The sequence below is a fragment of the Syngnathus leptorhynchus genome, chromosome 2, assembly GCF_054491065.1.
Source record: "Syngnathus leptorhynchus isolate UIUO chromosome 2, UIUO_Slep, whole genome shotgun sequence".
NCBI classification, from domain to species: Eukaryota; Metazoa; Chordata; class Actinopteri; order Syngnathiformes; family Syngnathidae; genus Syngnathus; species Syngnathus leptorhynchus.
In genome coordinates, this window is record NC_141196.1 from 8,676,641 (window position 1) to 8,696,895 (window position 20,255).

Here is a 20,255-nt window from a genome sequence, read left to right on the forward strand (position 1 = left end):
TTAGCACAGAAAGCCGCCTCGCCAGCCAGGCTGTGATAATGCATTTCTGGCCCCCTGTTGAACCCTTTGAAAAGTAGCCGTTATTATGACCCACTGCAGCTAGCTAGATCAACTAGCATGGCGGACATACAGTTTATTCTTCTGAAGCACAGTAGGTGAGCAGCGGAAAGAAACAAGAGCGCTTTTGTTGCCATTTAGCCTCTATTCAATACACGACCAGTGATTAATTTGTCATCTTTTCAAGTAGGCTGAATAGCGAGAAGAAATGTGCACGCAACAAAGCAATCTGTTCACAATTTTGCAGCTCCTTAAGTGAGAATTATTGTTTGGAAATGGATCTCCAGGGACACTTTTAGCACACTTTTCATATGTAAACAGTGGATACGCAAAGTTTCATTTGACTGAGTGCTGAGCATTTCTTCAGCGCATTGACAGACAGTACACTCGAGCATACACAGATACACAATACAGCTACAGTACATGTCCAAGATGAAGGCTTTGTTTTGGGGGCTTTTAGTCAAAAAGTCATGTCGTGTATTTTCTACACGTTTCCACGTTGTTTATTGCATTCTAAATAAATTTGGATGCAAACCGTGTTATGCACATAATAAACTATCCATCCATTATTTTAAGCGCTTATCCTCACGAGTGTTTGTACAAAATCTCAACTCAAAACATTTTTATCTCGTCTACGCACAGTGTTCTATATACCACACCTTTTCTGCTTCCCACCTTTTTTCCCTCCATTTTATTTCAACAACCTTCAATCTACTGAGATTGCTGGCATAAAAAGGCAGCAGAGCCACAATGGTGAATGGTAATTGATATTCCAGTCTCAACAACCGAGAGAATCGCATAATATATTCAATTTTGCCGAGTAGATTCCCACCAACACCGTTATTTCACTGGGGATGTGACTACTAACAAGGTAGCGGCTTTTTTTTCTCCAAAACATATTTATAAAAATAAACTCATGGTAGTAGTCAAATATTGTGGAAGCCGGAGATAATCATTTGAAGCATTTTATAGCAGATCAAAGGCTAAAAGGAAATGGATCTATTCCCCACTAAACTACTTTATTTGCAGCACATTGTGTACAATGCAAAGAAGAAACCCGTTTATTCTATATACAAAATTGATTCACTATAATGAGTCACAGAACTAAACTGTAATGCAAGATAATTCCATTAACTTTCAGTCATCACTGTGCAGAAAAAAATGGAACTTTACTGCTTTGTAACAACAAGGTCAGTCAGCTAAACAGACATGACATTCTTAAATTTTAATTTAATTTCTTCAACCATTTTGTGCCTGCAAGCTTTGCAAAAGCTCTCTGCGATCACAGCATGGCTGGCATATATATTAAGAATTTGCCATTTACTTGGTCCCATCACTATATGAACCCCACTAAAAGGTCATATAGACACTACTCCTTATCTATAAACAAAAGATCCAGAAGAGCTAAGATAAGCAGTTAGTTCACATAATGAATACATACCATCAATTAGTAGCTATGCCTCCCAATCTACTGAAAAGTATATTGTGGAAGTGCACATAACCTTCGAATTAATAAAAAGACGTGCAATTCATACACAATGGTAGATTTAATTACCACGGACATTTTTTTTTTGTTTAAAATTTACTGCGATTTGCAACACTTCAGACCACACAGTATACTTGAAAGTAAAACATTAACAGTATCACGTACACATACGACTGCATATTCTTATTATCTTATATCATTCAGACAAAATGCTGCAACATTTTTTTTTCTATAAAGGCTGTAGGATTTCTACCATTGCACTCAATAATTTTCCAGTATTACCTGGCTCAGTGCACAAATGCGTTCTGTTCTTTTAAAAGAAGCGTTCACCTACCATAGATTAAGACCGTGGCAGAGTTGCTTTTGCGGCGAGCGACGATGTTCTTGGCCACACACGTGTAGTTGCCCGTGTCGGCCAGCCGGGCCTTCTTGATGACGAGATTATGGTCGGCTGTGATGAAAAAATTGGGGTCGCTCTGTGGGTTGATGACATCCTCGTTCCTCTGCCACTCCACCTAAAAAAAGAGTTTGATTGGTCCAAAGTGCAACAGATGTCGTAGCAACAGCCATGCACACCAACAGCCACAGAGCCATAAATGGGAGGCACAGCAAGGTACTTTTGTCCTGCTGTGGTCCAAAAAGTAATTTGGATAGAATTAATCTATTCATACACCTGACTGATAAAAGTAGTTTGTGTTCTCATTTTGTAACGGCTGGAGATCAGTGCGGCAGTGTAAAAACACAGAATGCCTTTTTCATTTTCTTTTTGCACTCTCTGATTTCCTTGTTTTTTGTTTTCTTGGTCTCACTTGACCTTCTGCCTTCTTGAGGGCGCTGCGGCATTGTTGTTGGTATTATTGCCCCATGTGATGCACATAATTGGCCTTCCTTTTTCTTCTGCAGGCCCCTTATTTTCTCCCGTGGTAACTTCTGTTCTGATGCTCTTTTTTGTCGAGCAGCGGGCTGGCACTTCCCTTCCTATTTCTCTGCAAGCTGTCCTCACACTGTCCAACTGTGATTGACTCGGCTGTTTGCGGTCCCTGGGCTGTCTGAATGGCTCACACAACCTATGTTGTTTGTGTCATTAGGCCGTCCATTGTCTACAAAGCTCCGTATCCACCGAGCTGTATGGTTCGCTAATCAATTTTGGACAAATCTTTGTTGAACGTGAGGAAAGTCACCAAACTGCAGTTCAGTTCACCATGTAGAGAGTTGCCAAATGTTCATAATTGTTTTGGAAATCGCTGAACACTACTAACCCGTTATGACCTCAACACTTATTATTCTGGTGTTGTGGTGTGTTAAAAAAATCTGTGGCCAAATGGCTGAAAATGAGCAAAAATTGTAAATAATGACGACATATGTATGTTTGATAACACGCCAATTGCTGGAACTGCAGGATAACTGATACAAATGGACCAGCCAATCCATGTATGTGAAACAGTTGAACATTTCAAATGCTCATTTTTTAAGCATAATTCTTTCATTCTTACAATCCCCCTCGAAGGAAGCTCACGTAGAGAATATTGTTAGATTTTTGGGGTTTTGTTTAGAACAGAGTGATAATAGTTTAGAATTTGCCACTACCGTTAGCTTGACCACGTGATAAACTGGACCAGACCATGTACGAAAGCTAGCAAAAAGACCGATATAGGGTGAGGCAAACTGCGCCATTTATTATAGATGGGTCTTTGGAGACGCCAAACGCAGGTTGAGGCCTCCCAGCTTATCCTGGGTGATATGACGAGCCCATGTGATATATGGCGACTTGGAGATGTGGGGGGGATAATAAATCAATAAAAGGGGGTAATTAGGGGTGTAATTTATCCATATGGGCTGTCTGTTCTCCAGTGAAAGCCGGAGAGATGCCAGGGAGATGATCACTGAGCCTCCATTTGCCCTTTGTCCTCTTGGTGACGAAAGATTAAATGGATGCGTGACTCGGACCTATAAATACCGTCCATATATTTTCACCTCGGGTTGTGGCACTCCCTCGGGGGGATGGCAGAGCAGTGACACCTCCTGGTCCAATGCCACCTCTTTAGCCTGAGGCTCCTCTTCAAAGTTCTTTCTCAAGTCTGATGAGAGAACACAAAGAAAGGCAACCAATTAGGCTATTTGTAACTGCATGTGGAGTGTAAATGAAAGCTCTGCCAAGCTAAATCTTGAAAATGTTCACGGGCGCGTCGCACTCCAGTTGGTCCCCGAAGCCACGCAGGGATTGGTGGCACCAACCATGTTGCTTATTACAGCCTGCCTGGCTGCTTCAGAGATGCTTGTCTTGCTGCCAGAGGGGCCCGGCATCAAGCAAAAGCAATTGCATTACCGCTCACTCTTTCCTTCCTCCCTCGCGCACGCGCCACCCACTCTCTCCGGCAGCCGCCTGCCCGCAGCCTCCATCTGTAAGAGGGCTTGGAGCAGCCACACGAAAACAAAGCCCCGAGGCACCTGGACAAGAGCTCCTGCAAGCTTGGCTGACTGCATGAGGCTTCACATTTCATCTCATTGAATACTTTCACTCTTGCACTCAGCCTTGCTATATGCAGTATTTGCCCAGAAGTCACGCTGAGCGTTACACAGGTATGGCTGGCACCGCTCATTCTTTATGGGTGGTTGGGATGGTTGCATCCGATCCGATGAGCCAGACAGGGCACTGATAGCTAGTAGCTTGGCACTAATTTGATGCGTCCGCCCCAGGTTTGCACTCAGAGTGAATCGATGTGTTGCCGTGTCACGAGGGGGCAGAGGGCGCGGCTGCGAGCTGCTGGTGAATTCCTTTTAACTAATGGGAGAGCCTGTCCTCAGAGGAGCGTTAAGATGGAGTGTTTTCGCAAATGAAATGAAGCCCGTACACGAGATGCGAGATATAAGCACCCATAGGAGACATCAACGATAAGAACACAGAGTTTATGAGGACGCGTCATTCATTGCCTTACGTAAAAATTAGGGCCGGAAAATTCATTGAATTCAAATAGATATGATATCACACTGTAAGAGCAGTGTCATTTAGGGGCTATACATAAGAAAAGTCATATTTTATGGTTCATTTGCCTTAAGTTTAGCCTAAAACTAAAACAGCATAGCCTAAGACTAAAACATTTAATAGAATAAATAATAAATTATTTATTGGAATACAATCATTTATTTATTGTTTCTATTTGTTAATAATGTATAGGAGAAGGTGACCTTGTAATAAATAATATACTCAATCCTAATCGCAATATTGAGGTGGAGAGGGAATCACAATGACATTATTTTTCAAAATTATCCAGCCCGAAAGATTGCCTGAAACCTCGAACAAGGTTTGATGAAGAAGCATGCTTTCTCAAGGTCCTCTTTGGGGGGTTGAGTCTCGAACAATGCATATTTATGTGGCAATTAACAGACAGAGTGTTTTAAAATAGTCAAACGGAAAAGGGCTTCCTCTAACAAAGCTTTGAGGCTGCAGCAGAGGATGCGCCTCTGTTCCCCAGACAGATTTATGGTTGGTACATTGCAATAAATTTGGAATCTGTTTTTACTCAGCTACTTTCATCTGGATCATCGCTGATACAGTCTGTCTCGTGAAAAATATGGTCATGAATGCGCAAATTTAGGGTGCCACTTTTTCAAACGCCTCTCTCCCTGCAAGGTGGAAGAATCACTGCAAGGAGAAGCATGAGGAAATAAAGGTCACTAATAACACAATGCGGATTATTATGCTCTTATTCCATCCCATTAAGTTATATGCAGTGTCCTCTTCTGCAGATTTTCATGCATAATCTCATGGTACATTGGAACCTCCAAAGTCAAACGCCCCAAAAGTTATACAAGTTGGAGTCAAGCCAAAGTTTGCTGGTCAAATCGGTCCCAAGAATCAAACAAGCACCACACACTGTCACGCAAAACAACAGCAAATGCTGCCTTGTCGGATTTCAACTGAGTTTCTTTGATTTGTGGATGCTACCACAGAAAGGTTCTGACAAAAATGGTTGAATAGCAATTACAAGTTTGCCAAGTAGAGGCTAACATGAAGAGCCTCCGGCTGAAATCATAATGCTTAATGATCAGCATTTGATGGCCAGAGAAGCTTGTCAACAAACACATTTTTACTCAGCTAAAAATGTGGATTTTATTTCACAACTAACAATATTGTCTGTGTCAATCACTATTACTTGAACAAACGTGCTCTTGCCACTTCTCTTGTACTTCTTCAAAGGGTGAGTATTTTTATTTTATTCTATTTGGATTATGCAGTGGCTAACGTTTTTTGAAGCAAATTAATTCACTTATGGCATGGGTGTCAAATTCAAGGTCCGGGCCTGCAATATCGTTTTATGTGGCCCGCGAAGACGAATTGTGCATCGACTTCATGTGTCAATAATAAAATTAACAATTGTCTTAACATTTAAAAAATATGAAAAAGGTGAATGCTAATAAAAACGGAGCAATTTCTATTAGCATTCACCTTTTTAAAATGTTTGAACAATTTTTAGTAGTTTCTGATTTCATAACTAGTTAATCATCAGTTTGTTTTGTAGCCTATATTGTTTATTATATAAGGCATTGACAGTCATAATGGCCCTCCAAAGGAACCTATGACTACGATGCACCCTGCAGAAATTTTTTTTTAACACCCCTGACTTATGGAATAGAAGATTATTATTTTCCTATGGTGTCGTGTATTGAAATTGAACCAACTTGGAAGTCAACCAACGGCACGGAACAGATTGTGTTGGACTTTTGCTGTAATAACTTTTGAGTGCACTCACAAGCAATCCTGATGTATGCTTTTTGGCTTTTCTGGGTTCCTGTGGTGCTCCAGGCGACACACTGACACCAGTACTCATCGAGGCCGAAGATCTTCTCCACCTGCTGTCTGGTGATTTCTATTGTCACTTCCATGACAGGCAGAGCTGCAAAGCATAAAGCAACAAAACCAAAACATGGAAACATGGTGAACAGACGGGCCAGAAGGAAATCTTAAGCAGGTAAGTTATAGTATGCTGTATGCATTTTGCACAATTTTAATCATGTTATTTGGAAATCAGTGCAGAAAAAATACCAAGCAGCAAAAGATTTTACACAAACAGAGTGCTTGTTAACTGAGGAAAATGAGAAGAGCCTGCAGGCATCACTGGTGTCATTTGAAAGGCGAATAAAACTGCAATAGTTGGGATGGAACACAGAAATGCAGGGGGGAAAAAGCAGATAAACAACTCGGGCCATCCAGCTTCACTAAAATTACAATGCAGGTAATTAAATCTAGCTTTTAACTTCATTGCTAAAAGACAATCACAGTGGACACCAAACAATATTGGAACAAATCTTCTCTGTAATACAATTCCATCTTGTCAAGAGTGCTGAGTTCATATTGGAGAGACAAGCTTTCATTTTCCTTTAACCTTGTATTGATAATCCAATCAGGACCTATTTTCTTCATCTTGAGCGGCGCCCTCGTGTCCTACTTTTTCGCCATTTGATGAAGAGATATCCCCATTTTCCCTTTAGTTTCCTGTTCACTCCATCTGATCTTTCCTCTCTGGGGTCTTTTCCAGAGAGGTTTTCAACCTTTCATATGAACACAAAGCATTCCGGGCAGCCTCAGAGGACACATCTGCCAGACCGGTGAAGCAGTGCATATACACCCGCTGGATATTTAAGTCTCAATGGAGTGTCGCTCTTCAATTGCCATTTGCATAAAAGCACTTAGTGACACTCCTGCATTTCGCACACACTTGAGCTGTCTGCGGTGATCGTTTTCAGCTCCAGACACAAGTTGGTGGGATCTTGTCTAAGTGGCAGCTATCAGACCATCAAATCTATATAGCAATTATGTGAAGCACTTGCGTGGGTTCGAGAAATGTAGTTGTTTTCCGCAAACAAATGAAGCGATCCATTGGCCTTGATGATAGGATCTATCTTCTGACAGGCATCCAGCAATAATGTTAAAGAAACCTTCATATGACCAAATGTGTACATTTCAGGAAGTTTCTTTGCAATTGATAGTGGTAATTTGAGCTCAGTACTTTTGCCTGCCTCTATGTGGCTCACAGACAGCCAATTAAAGTGAAAACATACCTAGATAACAAAATGGACATTACCATAGATAAGAAATGAAGCAGAGGAAACCTCTCTCTCCTCCAATCAGCAATTATACTTTTTAAAATATCAAATTAAATGCAAGCTCAATATGTATTATATATTGGTAGGAGTTATAAAACTGCTCATGTCATACACATACTGTAGGTCTGAACAAACTATAAAACACAGTGGAACATTCAAATATTAACAGTCAAATACGTATTTAAGCCTTTACAAACAAACAAACAAACAAACAAACAAACAAACAAACAAACAAACAAACAAACAAACAAACAAACAAACAAAGTTATTCCACACATTTTACATATCATCAGCAACATAGCATAATTGCTCAAGTCATTTTTCAATATTTTTGAAAAACAAAGGAAAAAAAAAACAAATTCCAAAAAATGAATGCAACACTGCTAAACAACAGTGCATGGCAAAGAAAATCTACTACAATCAATATCGGCTTCAGATTTCCCATCAAAGCTGCATGTAAAGTAAAATACAAATTCAGACGATGTAGTAAAGCTGCAGAGATGAAATATAGTGCAGCATTAAAAAAATGCAATGGCTCAGAGTCAGACTGAGCGCAAGGCAGTTTATACTGTATATGCATATCATTTGCCATATATCAAAAGACATACAGTATATCCGATGCTCACTAACAGCACACATTCAGTGCCTAGCAAGGCTGGAAAAATGTATCCGATTAATGCAAACTTCTCCTTCCTTGTCTTTCAGCCAGAGGGTGAAAAGAATAAAAGATTAGAATGGAGATGCAATGCATGAACAATAGCAACCTAAGGTGAGAAATTCTAAAAGGAGCAATTTGAAGTTCTGCTTGCCAATGTAATTGCGTTCTGTTTCCTTATCTCTTCCCGTCTCCATAATTACCTCATGCTTGCTGTGTCTGACACCTTAAAGAAAGACTGCTGTGAGCCAATTCATCCAATTTCTCCCCAATTAAGTCATAGCACAAAATAATCACAATGTTGGTGAGGAAAACAGCAATGCACGTTCATAGCGATTCATACTGACACTAGCTCAATATCTTGTAATTTGAATAATAACCCCAATATACTTTTTTCGAATGCATTGTGTAATCAGCAACCACCATGTTGTTATTAAAATAGAACACATAAGCAGTAATTTGCATGTCCTTCAATTACAAAGCATTCACTAGGCATTCCTGTAAAGTGAGAATTAAAAATGTGACGTTTTCCATGATCTCCGCCCAAAGCTGAATTTATAAATTAGCTATGAATTGAAACCTCAGAGAATCTTATGCTGAGATTTATTTTAAAAAATTCTGAGTGATTTAGCAGCAGATGCCAAATCTCTGCATATGAGTGGTCCTTGCAAACATGTTTTTGTAAAAAGACATGCCCCCCTCCCGAGAAAAAAATAGATCCATCCAGCATTTCAGCAAGCTGATTCCTAAAAATGAAACCTTGAATGCGCATAGATAGTTCAAGGTAAGAGCATTGAAAGGAATCAGATCATTGATGCATCGACAAACGGAGATGAACGATTCTATCTTGATGCTGTTTTAGACCATAAACGATTATAATGGTGACATTGCTTGTTGATTTTCTGCTTGCGGCATAAATATTCTCGTGCTTGATAGTCCTATCCGGAGCATTAAGGCCTGGTCTTATTAAACTGATGCCATTCGTTACATATGTGGCAGAGCAAAATGGTGCAAAAAGGCCTCAAGTTAAAGACAGGCCAAACTTTCTAAAACCAGATATCTCCTTTTATATGCAAAACATTGACCATTTTTTTTTAAAATAGGCACAATACCATAGACCAGTGGTCCCCACCCTTTTTTGTGCCACGGAGCGGTTACACGTCAGAAATATTTTTGCGGACCGGCCTTTAAACAAATAAATAATACATTTATATAAATAAATAATACATTTATAATAAATATATAAATACGCTTGACTGGGAAAACATGTCATGTGACCGAGACGAGTATTTTGACTAGAATGAATTGAATGTCGATCAAATAAATAAATGAATAAATAAATAAATAAATAAATAAATAAATAAATAAATAATATATATATATATAAGATCAAATATATATATATATATATATATATATATATATATATATATATATATATATATATATATAAAAAACAGATCAAAGCTTTTACAAGTGGAGTTCACCACCACTGTGAATGGTGACGAACCATTTTTCATGTTGACAAAAGGCAAAAAGCTTGGCCTACATTTTCTCAATAGGTTTCATGTAATAGTTTTCCCAATGAAATGAAGTCAAATGCGCCATCTGTTATTGAGGGGCAATTTGCACTTTTCAAACTGTTGTCAAGATTTGACTGTCCAAAACCATGTCCCTCAATAACACGAGTGAGCACGTGACGTGCATTGTACATCAGTGAATGAGAACCAAACCAATCTTAGCCATGGTTGTTACATTACTAGCATACTACATTGCACTATTGCATTGCAATGACGGCTCCCAAGGCCAGATTTGAAGGCTGGATTGGAAGAACATTTAGACACGAGATGCGGAAGTTACATCATGTTTCACAAACTCAGCCTTAGGACACAGCTTATATTTTTGGAGATTTTGTACCAAAACTATATAGGGTTTTTGCTGGCTCAACCCTGTGCAAATATTTGTCCAAATTTGATAACCAATAAAGAGGCCAAATATTATATGGACCTGACATCAAAGCACAAAAAGTCATCACGTTATGCACTTCAGAGTTCAACTCCAAAGTAGAATGCGTGCAGCTTTTGATTTGAAATTTTTCATCCATTTGACAGCATGTATTATCCAAACATATCACATATGCATAAATTCAGCACTGGCAGTGGTAAATCTCCTCAGTGCCGTTTTTTTCCGCTTCCTCCTGCTCCGCTCACAGGGCACTCATTTGGGAGTTCAACTTCTCGTTCAAGTTTGGGAACACCGGCACATTCATCAATGTCACTTCTCTTTCAACAGGCAATCAAAGTCAAAAACAGGAAGGGCCTTAGGATATCAGCGCTGTCAGCGCTGGAGGAGAAACCCGTCATCTGCGAGCCCGCTGTGACTGGAGGTGTACGCGAAGCGGGATGTTGCCATTTCTGTCCCGTGAGCGTGTTGTCACGGTCATTTTTCCGGCCTTCCTTGATTTGTAAGTTTGCGAGGAGGAAATGTGAAAGAGCAAGAAAATAGATTTCGTAACCAGGCAACAATAAATACTCAGGAGAGGCACTCAGAGAATGAGGCTGTGGGCACTTTGAGATAGAAAAAAAATGTCTTGTAATCAATAACCTAAAAGAAGCTATCAAAAACCTCCATCCTGGCGGCAGACTTGAAGGCTCAAGAGTCAGCAGAGTTTCAGCAAATTAAGAAGGAGGAATAAAAAGGAAGTGAAGGAGGTTTTCCAATTCACTGACCTTACATGTTGCACTCTCTTCAGCCAAAAGAGTACAATCCAACTTTGCTTTTGAGCCACTGGCATATTTGGCAGCGGGCTAGGATTTCTACTCCTATGATTACATGCTCACGCATCAGCGGAAAACGTGCACATGGAAACACCATACGAGAAATATTTGTCTGCAGGTAATCTCCCCTTAAGTCAAGAGGGGCTCAACAAAGCCTCACCGGACTTAATCTTCGGCGAGTCGATTGTGAGCGTGGCCGAGTGCAGAATTTTAGCTTTCCTTCCCACACTCTTGTTTTCGCAGGCGCTGACCTCAATTCCATAGGGGTCATTTGCTTATCAAAGGCACGGACTGGAACTTACAGGTCCTGGGTGTGTGTTCATCGTGAACACAAGGAAATTCAATTAGGTGCCATGCCTGCTGTGTGTGGCTGCCTGGGATTCATCAGGAGATATAAGGGGATTAGGGTTGGGTGACTTTACATCAGGCCAATGCACCATTTCAAGAGAAAGCGTACACAATGGCTGAGAAGGGACATGACAGACGAAGCTTTAAAGGGATCCTAGCCACCAGTGAAAAGCATGTTTCCAAGTGTTTCATTTCCTACTGTGCTTCCTCTTTGTATAGGATGGCATCAATATCAACCCAAGCACCGGGCGCTCGCCGCTTCTTTTCAAGAGCGCAACAAAAAGAGCCCTCTTCAGACCAATTACGACCTGTCTAACATGAAATAAACCCAGACCAAAAGCCAGATAGAACCAGTTAGGAGATTCAAAAAAAAAATGGAGGTACTTTGTCTTGAACCTGGGGGTATACAATAAAGTAGCATTAGGGCTACACAGAAAAGAAAAATAAATGCTAAAAGTCCTTGAGAAAACGTTTTTGGGGACCACCATCTTTATGAGTTTTATGTGCTAATAAAAACATTTGTTTGTTCCTTAGAAATATGGACTGAAATCGCCTCGTTTGCGCTGTCATGTATGAAACGGTTTGTAAAAAAGATTGACTTATATTGGGCAAAAATAAATCACAGTTCACTGAGAACGATTTAGTTTGGAATTTCAACATTTTATCAATATTGTGCTTTTTTGAAAACTGAAATGTATTTTTGGTTTGGCCTAGGGTTAAAGTAGTTTCTGATTTCTCTGTATATGTTTTATTTCGTTTGCACTTTAAATTATTATTATTTTAATTTCAGCAAGTTTAGTTTGTCGAGCAGGTTTGCTAGTTGTTTTACTAGGGAGGGTGTTCCAGTACAACATTTCTCCATGATTTAAGTCCATGCCATTTCACACAGCCAAGGCTATTACTGCAATCTTATTAGGTCTGCAAAGTAGAGTTAGTTCCTAAACCGCCATGATGATGAGTTGGCAGGTGGTGCCACACACAAGTGTCCACTCTTTAAAAAGTACAGTATGATGTGGCCTTCTGAGTGACGCATTGCTTTGATTAAACTGTAAGAGGAGCTGAGCAGAGGCAGCAAGGTCGCGAGGCGAAAAGGCGCTCCCATTCAGGGATGTTGGTGAGGTTGTGACTCAAGTCACTGGGACAGTATTCTGGGTCAAGGCGCTGCCTCCGGTTATAACCAGCTTTTCAAGAGCGTATTTTGATTGAGCTGTCCATTTCCCACAATGAATGCACGTTGCGAGGCTCCTGCCGATGTCATTACAGATTATTCATGGCTGACAAACAGGAGAGCAGGTAGTGGTCCAATCAGTCTTTCTGGGTTCAGTCCAATGCCACTCCAAGGAGATTCAGATTCAGCTTGATGAGAGTGGATCATGCGGCTAAAACCCTATTGTCAAAGTCCCGGAAGCAAATAGGGGAGTCTGAATGAACACCATTGCAAGCAGTTAAGATCAACTTCCGCTTCCATCCAGTAATTGTTCAATAGCATTTAACACAGGATTTAACAACAATTCAGAATACAATGACTGAAGAACTAGTGGAATAGCACAAGTGTTCTCAGGTTTGCTCATTAAAAAGTGCTAATGAATTGCTGCCCAAACCTCAAAAGTAGCTTTTTTTTTATGTCACAGAATGCTCACATCTAAGTTACTATATTTAGGGGCCAAGCAACATCAATGCCTGGATGAAAAATGCAACATTGTACATTACTGTCTTTGTAAGTGTTAAGAACCACACAGTACATGGAGAGGCTGCATACTGTTTACATTACAGTTGCTGTCCAGACAAATTGTGATGTCCAACGGAAAAGGTAGATCAGTCTACAAAGTATTATTGCTTGTTGGAATGATTTGATGTGGGAGCTCATAAGCTCCAAGTAGTATATGAATGACTTCTAAGCAGTCCAGAATTGCCACCAAATATCTTAGCCAGTCATTTAAAGACATGTCAGCTCAAGTTAGAATAAGACATTTGTATGAGACTTCAAGTTACTGTGACAACTCAAAAGGCTTGACTTGCTTGTTAAATGCAACTTTGTTGCAAACTGACAACTCAAAGCAATGGATGTTTCGATTATTACTGTCCTTCCCTATTAGGTTTACCTGACATTTTCGGAATAACACACTCACACCATGAGTGCTGCAACTCTTCGTTGTCATTACTCTCATCCAATAACTGACTGATGACTGGCAACACCAGAAAGCCCGGCAACAGTCTTCAGGTTGCCAGTCACTGGGACTCGCACCTTTATCTCCTAAACACACCTTGTCCTACCTCAAATGAAAACACGTTCGAGGTGAGGGCCCTGAGCACTTTACCACCGCTTCTATTTCATTTGGCTGAGTAGGATATCTGAAAGAATGTTGTCCACATGAAAGCTGTGATAATTTGCTCTGTCCAACATGTTTTTCTTCCCCTTGTCTGACATGGCACCAGGCTCTGAAGTAAATAAGGAAGGCTTGAGGTAAGTCAAGCAGGCTCCCATCTGGCTGCAGAGTGCTCTGCGCCATATAAATTGCATTAGGTTTTTTTCCCTTCCTACTCACTGTTGGTTGGATTCTCTTGGGTCTTTGGATTGGCGGTGCGCAAAGGTGGAGGCTTTTTCAGGAACACGCTAAATAAGGTGAGGAACAATATAAACCATGACTCAATAAAAAGGAGAAAGGTGCCTCCTTCCACACGAAAATACTTGCTTTCGGAATTTCACTGCCCACGTTACACCTCAATATAGTTTGTATTTGATAAGGTACAGCACATAGCAAAGAAGGTTTTCAATCACTTTCTTTTGAATTTCTGTTGTTTACTTCAGTGCCAGATTAGCTTGCATATACATTCTGCAATACTCCGGAAATGGGATTTTGTTTTACATGCAGTTTTACTTGAACATGTGTTACATATGTGAAATTGATTTATTGACCATCTTTTTTAGCTACAGCACGAAGTGGTATTTGCGATATTTTTCATGGATTGTAGTTCCTTCATCAAAGAATATTTAAACATAATTTGTGTGTGTTGTTATCTTCTGCTGCACCACTGATACGCAATATTTGCTTGGTTTGAACCACTGCTGGGCTAGACCGTTAGCATTGTAAAGAGATATCACATTAGGAGACTATTATTTAACACAAACAAACAAACAAACAAACAAATGACAATTTTGAGGCACCCTTTAATTCTTAATGCATTATTTATAGGCAGATACTCAAAATTAAGTGAGTCTGACACAGGACAACATCGTATCTGAGTGTTGCACAGTAAAAAAGTAAAAAAGAGACATTTGAGGCATTTAATGGAAGACTAATTTATAGGGAGATACTCAAAATGAAGTGATTCTGACACAGGACAACATAGTATCTGAGTGTCGCACATTCATTAGAACATTTTCTAACACACTCCAAGGAGATGTGAAAGCTTTGCTCACCACACAACTATGCCATGACCTGACTGCATAAACTGAACACTTGGACCATTGCTGTTTTAGAAGTTAGTAATGCAGGTTGGTGAATAGAAAAAAATATACAGAAGATGAAAATGTTTAAGCAGTCTATAAATTACAAACGTTAATGCTAAAAGCAACGGTAATGCCTTTGTGTATGATGCAAGTAGACAATAAATCTGTTGATCGCCCAGTCAATGTCTAAAAGACGCCTGGAAACCTCCTAATACTGAGCATTGTAATTAAGTAGAAGCTAGTGACATTGTCAAATTCACGTCCTTCCAAACACCTGGCATCATTTGGGGGGAAAAAAAATCCTCTGGCGAGAATCCAAAGTGTGATTAACACTATTTTCATGAAAAATTAAAAACAAAAACACTGAATAGGTGCCAATTGCTCCCGTCCTTCTGACTTTGCGCACATTAAAAAAGGCAATTATTGAAGGGTTGCACAGTCAACTACCCAGCAACTGTCCTCTTTGAAAAGTAATCAAAGAATGTCACCTTTGAAGTGACAAAAAGTATCAACAACATTATTCGATTAGTGTATTCCATTCCAAAGTTTAGCCAAGAGGCTATGACCGAGTTGAAAAGCACACTTGGTATTGTCATATAGTCTCTCTATGTCCCATCTTTTTCGTGTTAAAGAGGAGGCTAAGCAGTTCGGATGGATGGATAGATGGATGGATGGTCGAATGGACGGACAGATGGATATGAAAATAGCACGTTAGCTTGTGACACCTTATTTGCTTTGCGAAATGAAAGTAAGTATTTTACCAACTGAGAAAGAATTTCTCCAGCTGAACTGGGTACAAAGAAAATACCTGAGGAAAAAAACAACAACACATGGTCCATTTATAGCACCTAATGCCCCAGTGTTCATATGCACGAGTCAACATGCTTTGCGCCTGAATCAACCATAATGACATAAGGGGATGAAGTGCTGTAGACCGAACACGCATTGGGCCTTTAATTATTAATTTCTTTGTTCAAATGCAACTGTGTAAATTATTTATCAAGTAGATGCAAGACGGAGGGGCTGTGTGCTTTATAAATAAACTGACGCTGAAACTTGAGGTGAGGCAGTGAAAGAGGAGAGTGGACCTTTGAAATTGGTCAGGAGTCTGTTTAAACTTGAGCTGACCTTGGAACCAATATGACACAACCTAAAATGGCGCATTGGACGCTATTCAGTGTACAATCCGTTCCAGGGCATTAGTCGAACTTTGATTTGTTATAAATATATATCTGTTATGAATAATATTGAAACAATCCTTTTATATAAGTCGAACTGTCACAATTATTAGAGCAAGGGAGAGGACTATTTACCATGGAAGCAAGTAGAAGTGCAATGATGGAGACATGAATTTGCCCCTAATAGAGTCACTGTTTGAGTCAAATTCTTGTAATTTGAGCTTTTTAAGAATAAATAACCAATAGCTGTGGTCCTTACACAAAAGCAAAGTGATTGCACTGGTCAACAGCAGTTCACTTGCATCCATGATTAAAAAAGGTTTTAAGAATCTGGCGCTTCACATGAAACTGAATCCAAGTTACTGGGGTTCTTTTTCTGTTATTTACTACTTATACTGTCACCATATTGTGCAAGGCAGTCAGAACAGAGATGATTGCACCACTTTTGTCAATAATCATGACACATTCTCATTATAGACACAAGGAGTGAGTGACTAAAGTAACTGACGGAATTGAAAGAGGATGATGTGCTGCATAAGTTCCAAAATATAAAAACTGTCTAGTCAGATCCCCCAAGACATCTTATTGAGGTTTTACCAAAGGTGCAGAAGGCAAAACAATTTACAGAAACAAATCCATGGTCTGAGATGATGTGAAGTGGTTAATTATTGAAGCAGATTGCATAAAAACCTCGGGAATGCTTCCTGATGGGTCCCAGACCAGTACGCTGCTGTTCGTTTTGCTGTCAGCATGCCTCAATGAACATGCGCTCTGATGGAGAGAGTCCCCCGAAACACGTGCCTATGTTGCCTCGTATTTTGCTTTGACTTCCTTTACAGAAGACTGAGGCAGTAGATAGCTACTCGAACTAGCAGTAGCTATATTATATTTTGATTTGACCTCATACACATGAGATACAAATACAGTACATCTGAAATGTGTATTTATAGCAGCAACTGTACAGTGGATCTTCTCAATTTTTACCAGAATGAAAGCATTGTTTCACGCACACTTCTGGAGTAAAACGTCTGAGCTTCTTTTTGTGTTTCATAGAGCACTCCACAAGGACACTGAAGCTTTTTTTTCTTCCGCTTGCTGCATCAAATAGAATTTTCCCTTCTGCACCATGTCCCATACCCAGGACACCCTGCAGCTTCTAGTTTAAAAGGAGGCGACCGGCAAGTTGATGTTTGTTCCGGGAGTGTGTAAAATACAAATGCTTTAAAAGTCTCCTTGGGGCCAAACACACAAAGCATTAAGTGTCAGCCAACTCAGTTCCTCTGCCTATCAAAAATCTCCACGGACTATTTAGCTGTCAGCTGGCGCACCCCCCCCCCCCCCCCCCCCCCCTTCCGATCCCCCCGCCCCAGCTCCACTATTACTAAACCAATTTGAACAGAACAGGTGCTGATTGACATCACAAAGCCCCACGCGGTGCGCGCCTGTCAGCCTAACAGTCACAGCTTTCATTTCGTTGCCATGTGGATGGAGCTTGAAAGACGACGTTGCATTAAGGTTAGAATATAAAAAGAGAAAATGTAGCTTAATTGCACAAAATAATCATAGCAAGACGGGGAGGAAGTTTATCAGGTTCTTTTTTAGCTTTGTTCAGCCTCTTGACGCAGCGCTAGTGTTGTCAATTCAGAGCACATTGTCAACTTTGGCCCCTATTTTCTCAGCACAAGTACAGTGCAGTGCAGTTGGACTGGATAATACAGTACATGTTTCGCACACAAACCACTACTTCTTCCAGACAATTGAGGTAGGGCACGGAGTGTTTCCTTTAAGGTCGCTGATGCTCCTTTGCATTAAAGCTTCAGAGGCTTCGGGAAAGAAAAGTTCAAAAATCGACATGACTTTTACTCTATGTTTGAGCCTGGTAACTTTTAAAATCATAAGTACGTGAACAGGAGCTGTAATTCCTTTATTGCACACTGATGTTTTTCACAGAAACTAAGATTACATCTGCTGAAGAGTACATACAATTACAGGTAATACCAGCTAACAAATAGAGAAATAGAAGCGAGGGATTGACACTAGATTACTTTTGGTGGGAGGACAAAGACTCCACGCGTGGGAGAATGGAACGCCTGTGTTGTTATTTGGCAAAGTGTAATTATCACTCTTTCACTTTGTTCTACTAATTGTAGCTAATGTTCAGTTCATTATGTCTGCATGCAGAGAATAACTTCAAAAAGAGATGAGCCAGACACAATGAAACCACAACAACAATAGATATCAAGTGGAATTGTTCTACAGGTTCTACATTACTTGGAAAAATATGCCTCAGGATAAAATACTATATATATATCGGGCAGCAGGCGGGGGACACCCTGAACCGGTTGCCAGCCAATCGCAGGGCACACAGAGACGAACAACCATCCGCACTCGCACTCATACCTAGGGACAATTTCGAGTCTTCAATCGGCCTATCAAGCATGTTTTTGGGATGTGGGAGGAAACCGGAGTGCCCGAAGAAAACCCACACGGACGCGGGGAGAATGTTAACCTCATTTGTCTTCTCCTTTAATTTTGAGACCAAATATTTCTTCAAAGTTTGCAAACTAAGTGGAAAAACATTTTTAGCAGAGCATGTCCAGCATTTTTTGGATGAGTGCTCTTATGATGTTTTGCCATGTTGTCACAGAAAATATTCCCAAATGAAAAGCACACATGGCACTGAGGTGTTTGGATTTTTTCCTGCTAAATTTCCAAGGGACCAGTTTGTTATGTGAATCTATCAATCAAACTCAAGAGTTGTAACACACTCACACACTTAGTGACTCTGTTCGCTTGCACATGCGCACATGCAGACACACACGTACACACTGAGCTGACCTGTCTGAGAAGCCTAATGGAGCACATTGGCAGATGCGTGATGGGAACAATTCACTGAACCATCTGTTTTGAGCGATTCATCGCCAAATACCTTCCTGTGCCATCCCGCAGTCAAGGACAGGATGAAATACAAGTCTCATTATGAGGCAGCTACGAATAATGCATTATCAATTAGTCCTCTCTGCTACTGATCGATGCTTAGCAGGTGGTAAAAGGCCATTTTGTTCATTTAGGACTATATTGCCCCCTTCACTCTGATTGCCTTATTTCCTCTAGTTCATTATCAGATTTTGTTTAAATTGCAACACGCCTTCTCCTCAACCTGCTATTAAAGATCATGTTTAATCACTGCTGTGTGCCCCCACAACCATTAGGGTGGTTCCGACCTAGTAGGCTTCAAACGAGAAACAGTGATCTTACAAAAAGAATCTTCTGGAAATTCAATAGCAGCATCCGTGTGGGTGTGAGAAACAGAGGTGGGTAGGAGCTGGCAGATATTAAAAGAAAGGTCAGCGATTGTTTGGGCTAAGCCAAGATTATCTTCCTTTTGGATCATAAATTAAATATGTCATCACGTTACAGTTCAGGATCAAGTCAATCACAACAGACATCTTTTATACAAATTAATCCTCGCCCTCTTGTATACGCAAGGGTTATCCCTGTGTTGCAATGAAAACATTATTAGTTTTAATGAGAAAGTGATGGATGGCTTTAAAAGATCTACTGACCACGTCATCGGTGGTATTTAGCTTTAGAAAGATTGATGGGGGCTGGTGCCAATAAATCCGAAGGTTATAGGGCATGCTTACAGAGGTGCAATGTTATTCAAAAGTGAATACCTTACATAGCATGTTATGAACATTTTGCTCCCCAAAATTCTTCTTTCATGAGGCACACAGCAAACCCGTGCCACTTTATGATTTTCTGCATCTTCTATGGCTTGTTGACAACCAGTTCAATCAACAAAGAACACCTCAACGGCCCGGGCCTTTATAAAGCAGTGGCGGAGGTTTATTGAAATAGGAATATGAAATGCATGAATTTTCCACCTGAGAGGCTTTTCTGCGGGGTTGACAATACTGCACAAGGATCAAAATCATTTCCATCAATGCTGGCAGATGAAATGCAAACACAATCAAATCAGTCTGGCCCATAGAAGCATCCCCTGCTCAAATGCCTATCTCCCTTCTCCTCATCATGTGTCTGATGAGAAATCATAGAGTGGGAGAATTCCCTAATCTAGGCAAACACACTGTCACTATTGATTTGTTCAGACGAGATATATCTTTATTAGGACTCACCAGACATCCCCGGTCCTCCTCTTCCATAAAGGACAACCTGAGAAAGGCACAGAGCCAGC

General features: G+C 40.3%; 1 protein-coding gene and 1 long non-coding RNA gene across 4 annotated transcripts in view; one reads left to right on the forward strand and one right to left on the reverse strand.

Moving 5' to 3' along the window:
- The window catches only part of LOC147060592 (uncharacterized), a 35,362-nt gene extending 23,319 nt beyond the window's left edge, over positions 1-12,043 (forward strand). Inside the window, exons 2-4 of the long non-coding RNA XR_015063399.1 lie at positions 6,348-6,513; positions 8,354-8,417; positions 10,596-12,043. This is a non-coding gene — a long non-coding RNA (uncharacterized LOC147060592). The remainder of the gene's footprint in view (positions 1-6,347; positions 6,514-8,353; positions 8,418-10,595) is intronic.
- Positions 1-20,255, reverse strand: part of unc5a (unc-5 netrin receptor A) — a 133,012-nt gene that overhangs the window by 45,748 nt on the left and 67,009 nt on the right. For all 3 annotated transcript variants that reach the window (XM_085904167.1, XM_085904158.1, XM_085904150.1), the window contains exons 3-5: positions 6,295-6,438; positions 3,518-3,621; positions 1,878-2,058 (exon numbers count right to left, since the gene is read on the reverse strand). In XM_085904167.1, coding sequence (XP_085760293.1) covers positions 1,878-2,058; positions 3,518-3,621; positions 6,295-6,438 — 429 coding nt within the window. The remainder of the gene's footprint in view (positions 1-1,877; positions 2,059-3,517; positions 3,622-6,294; positions 6,439-20,255) is intronic.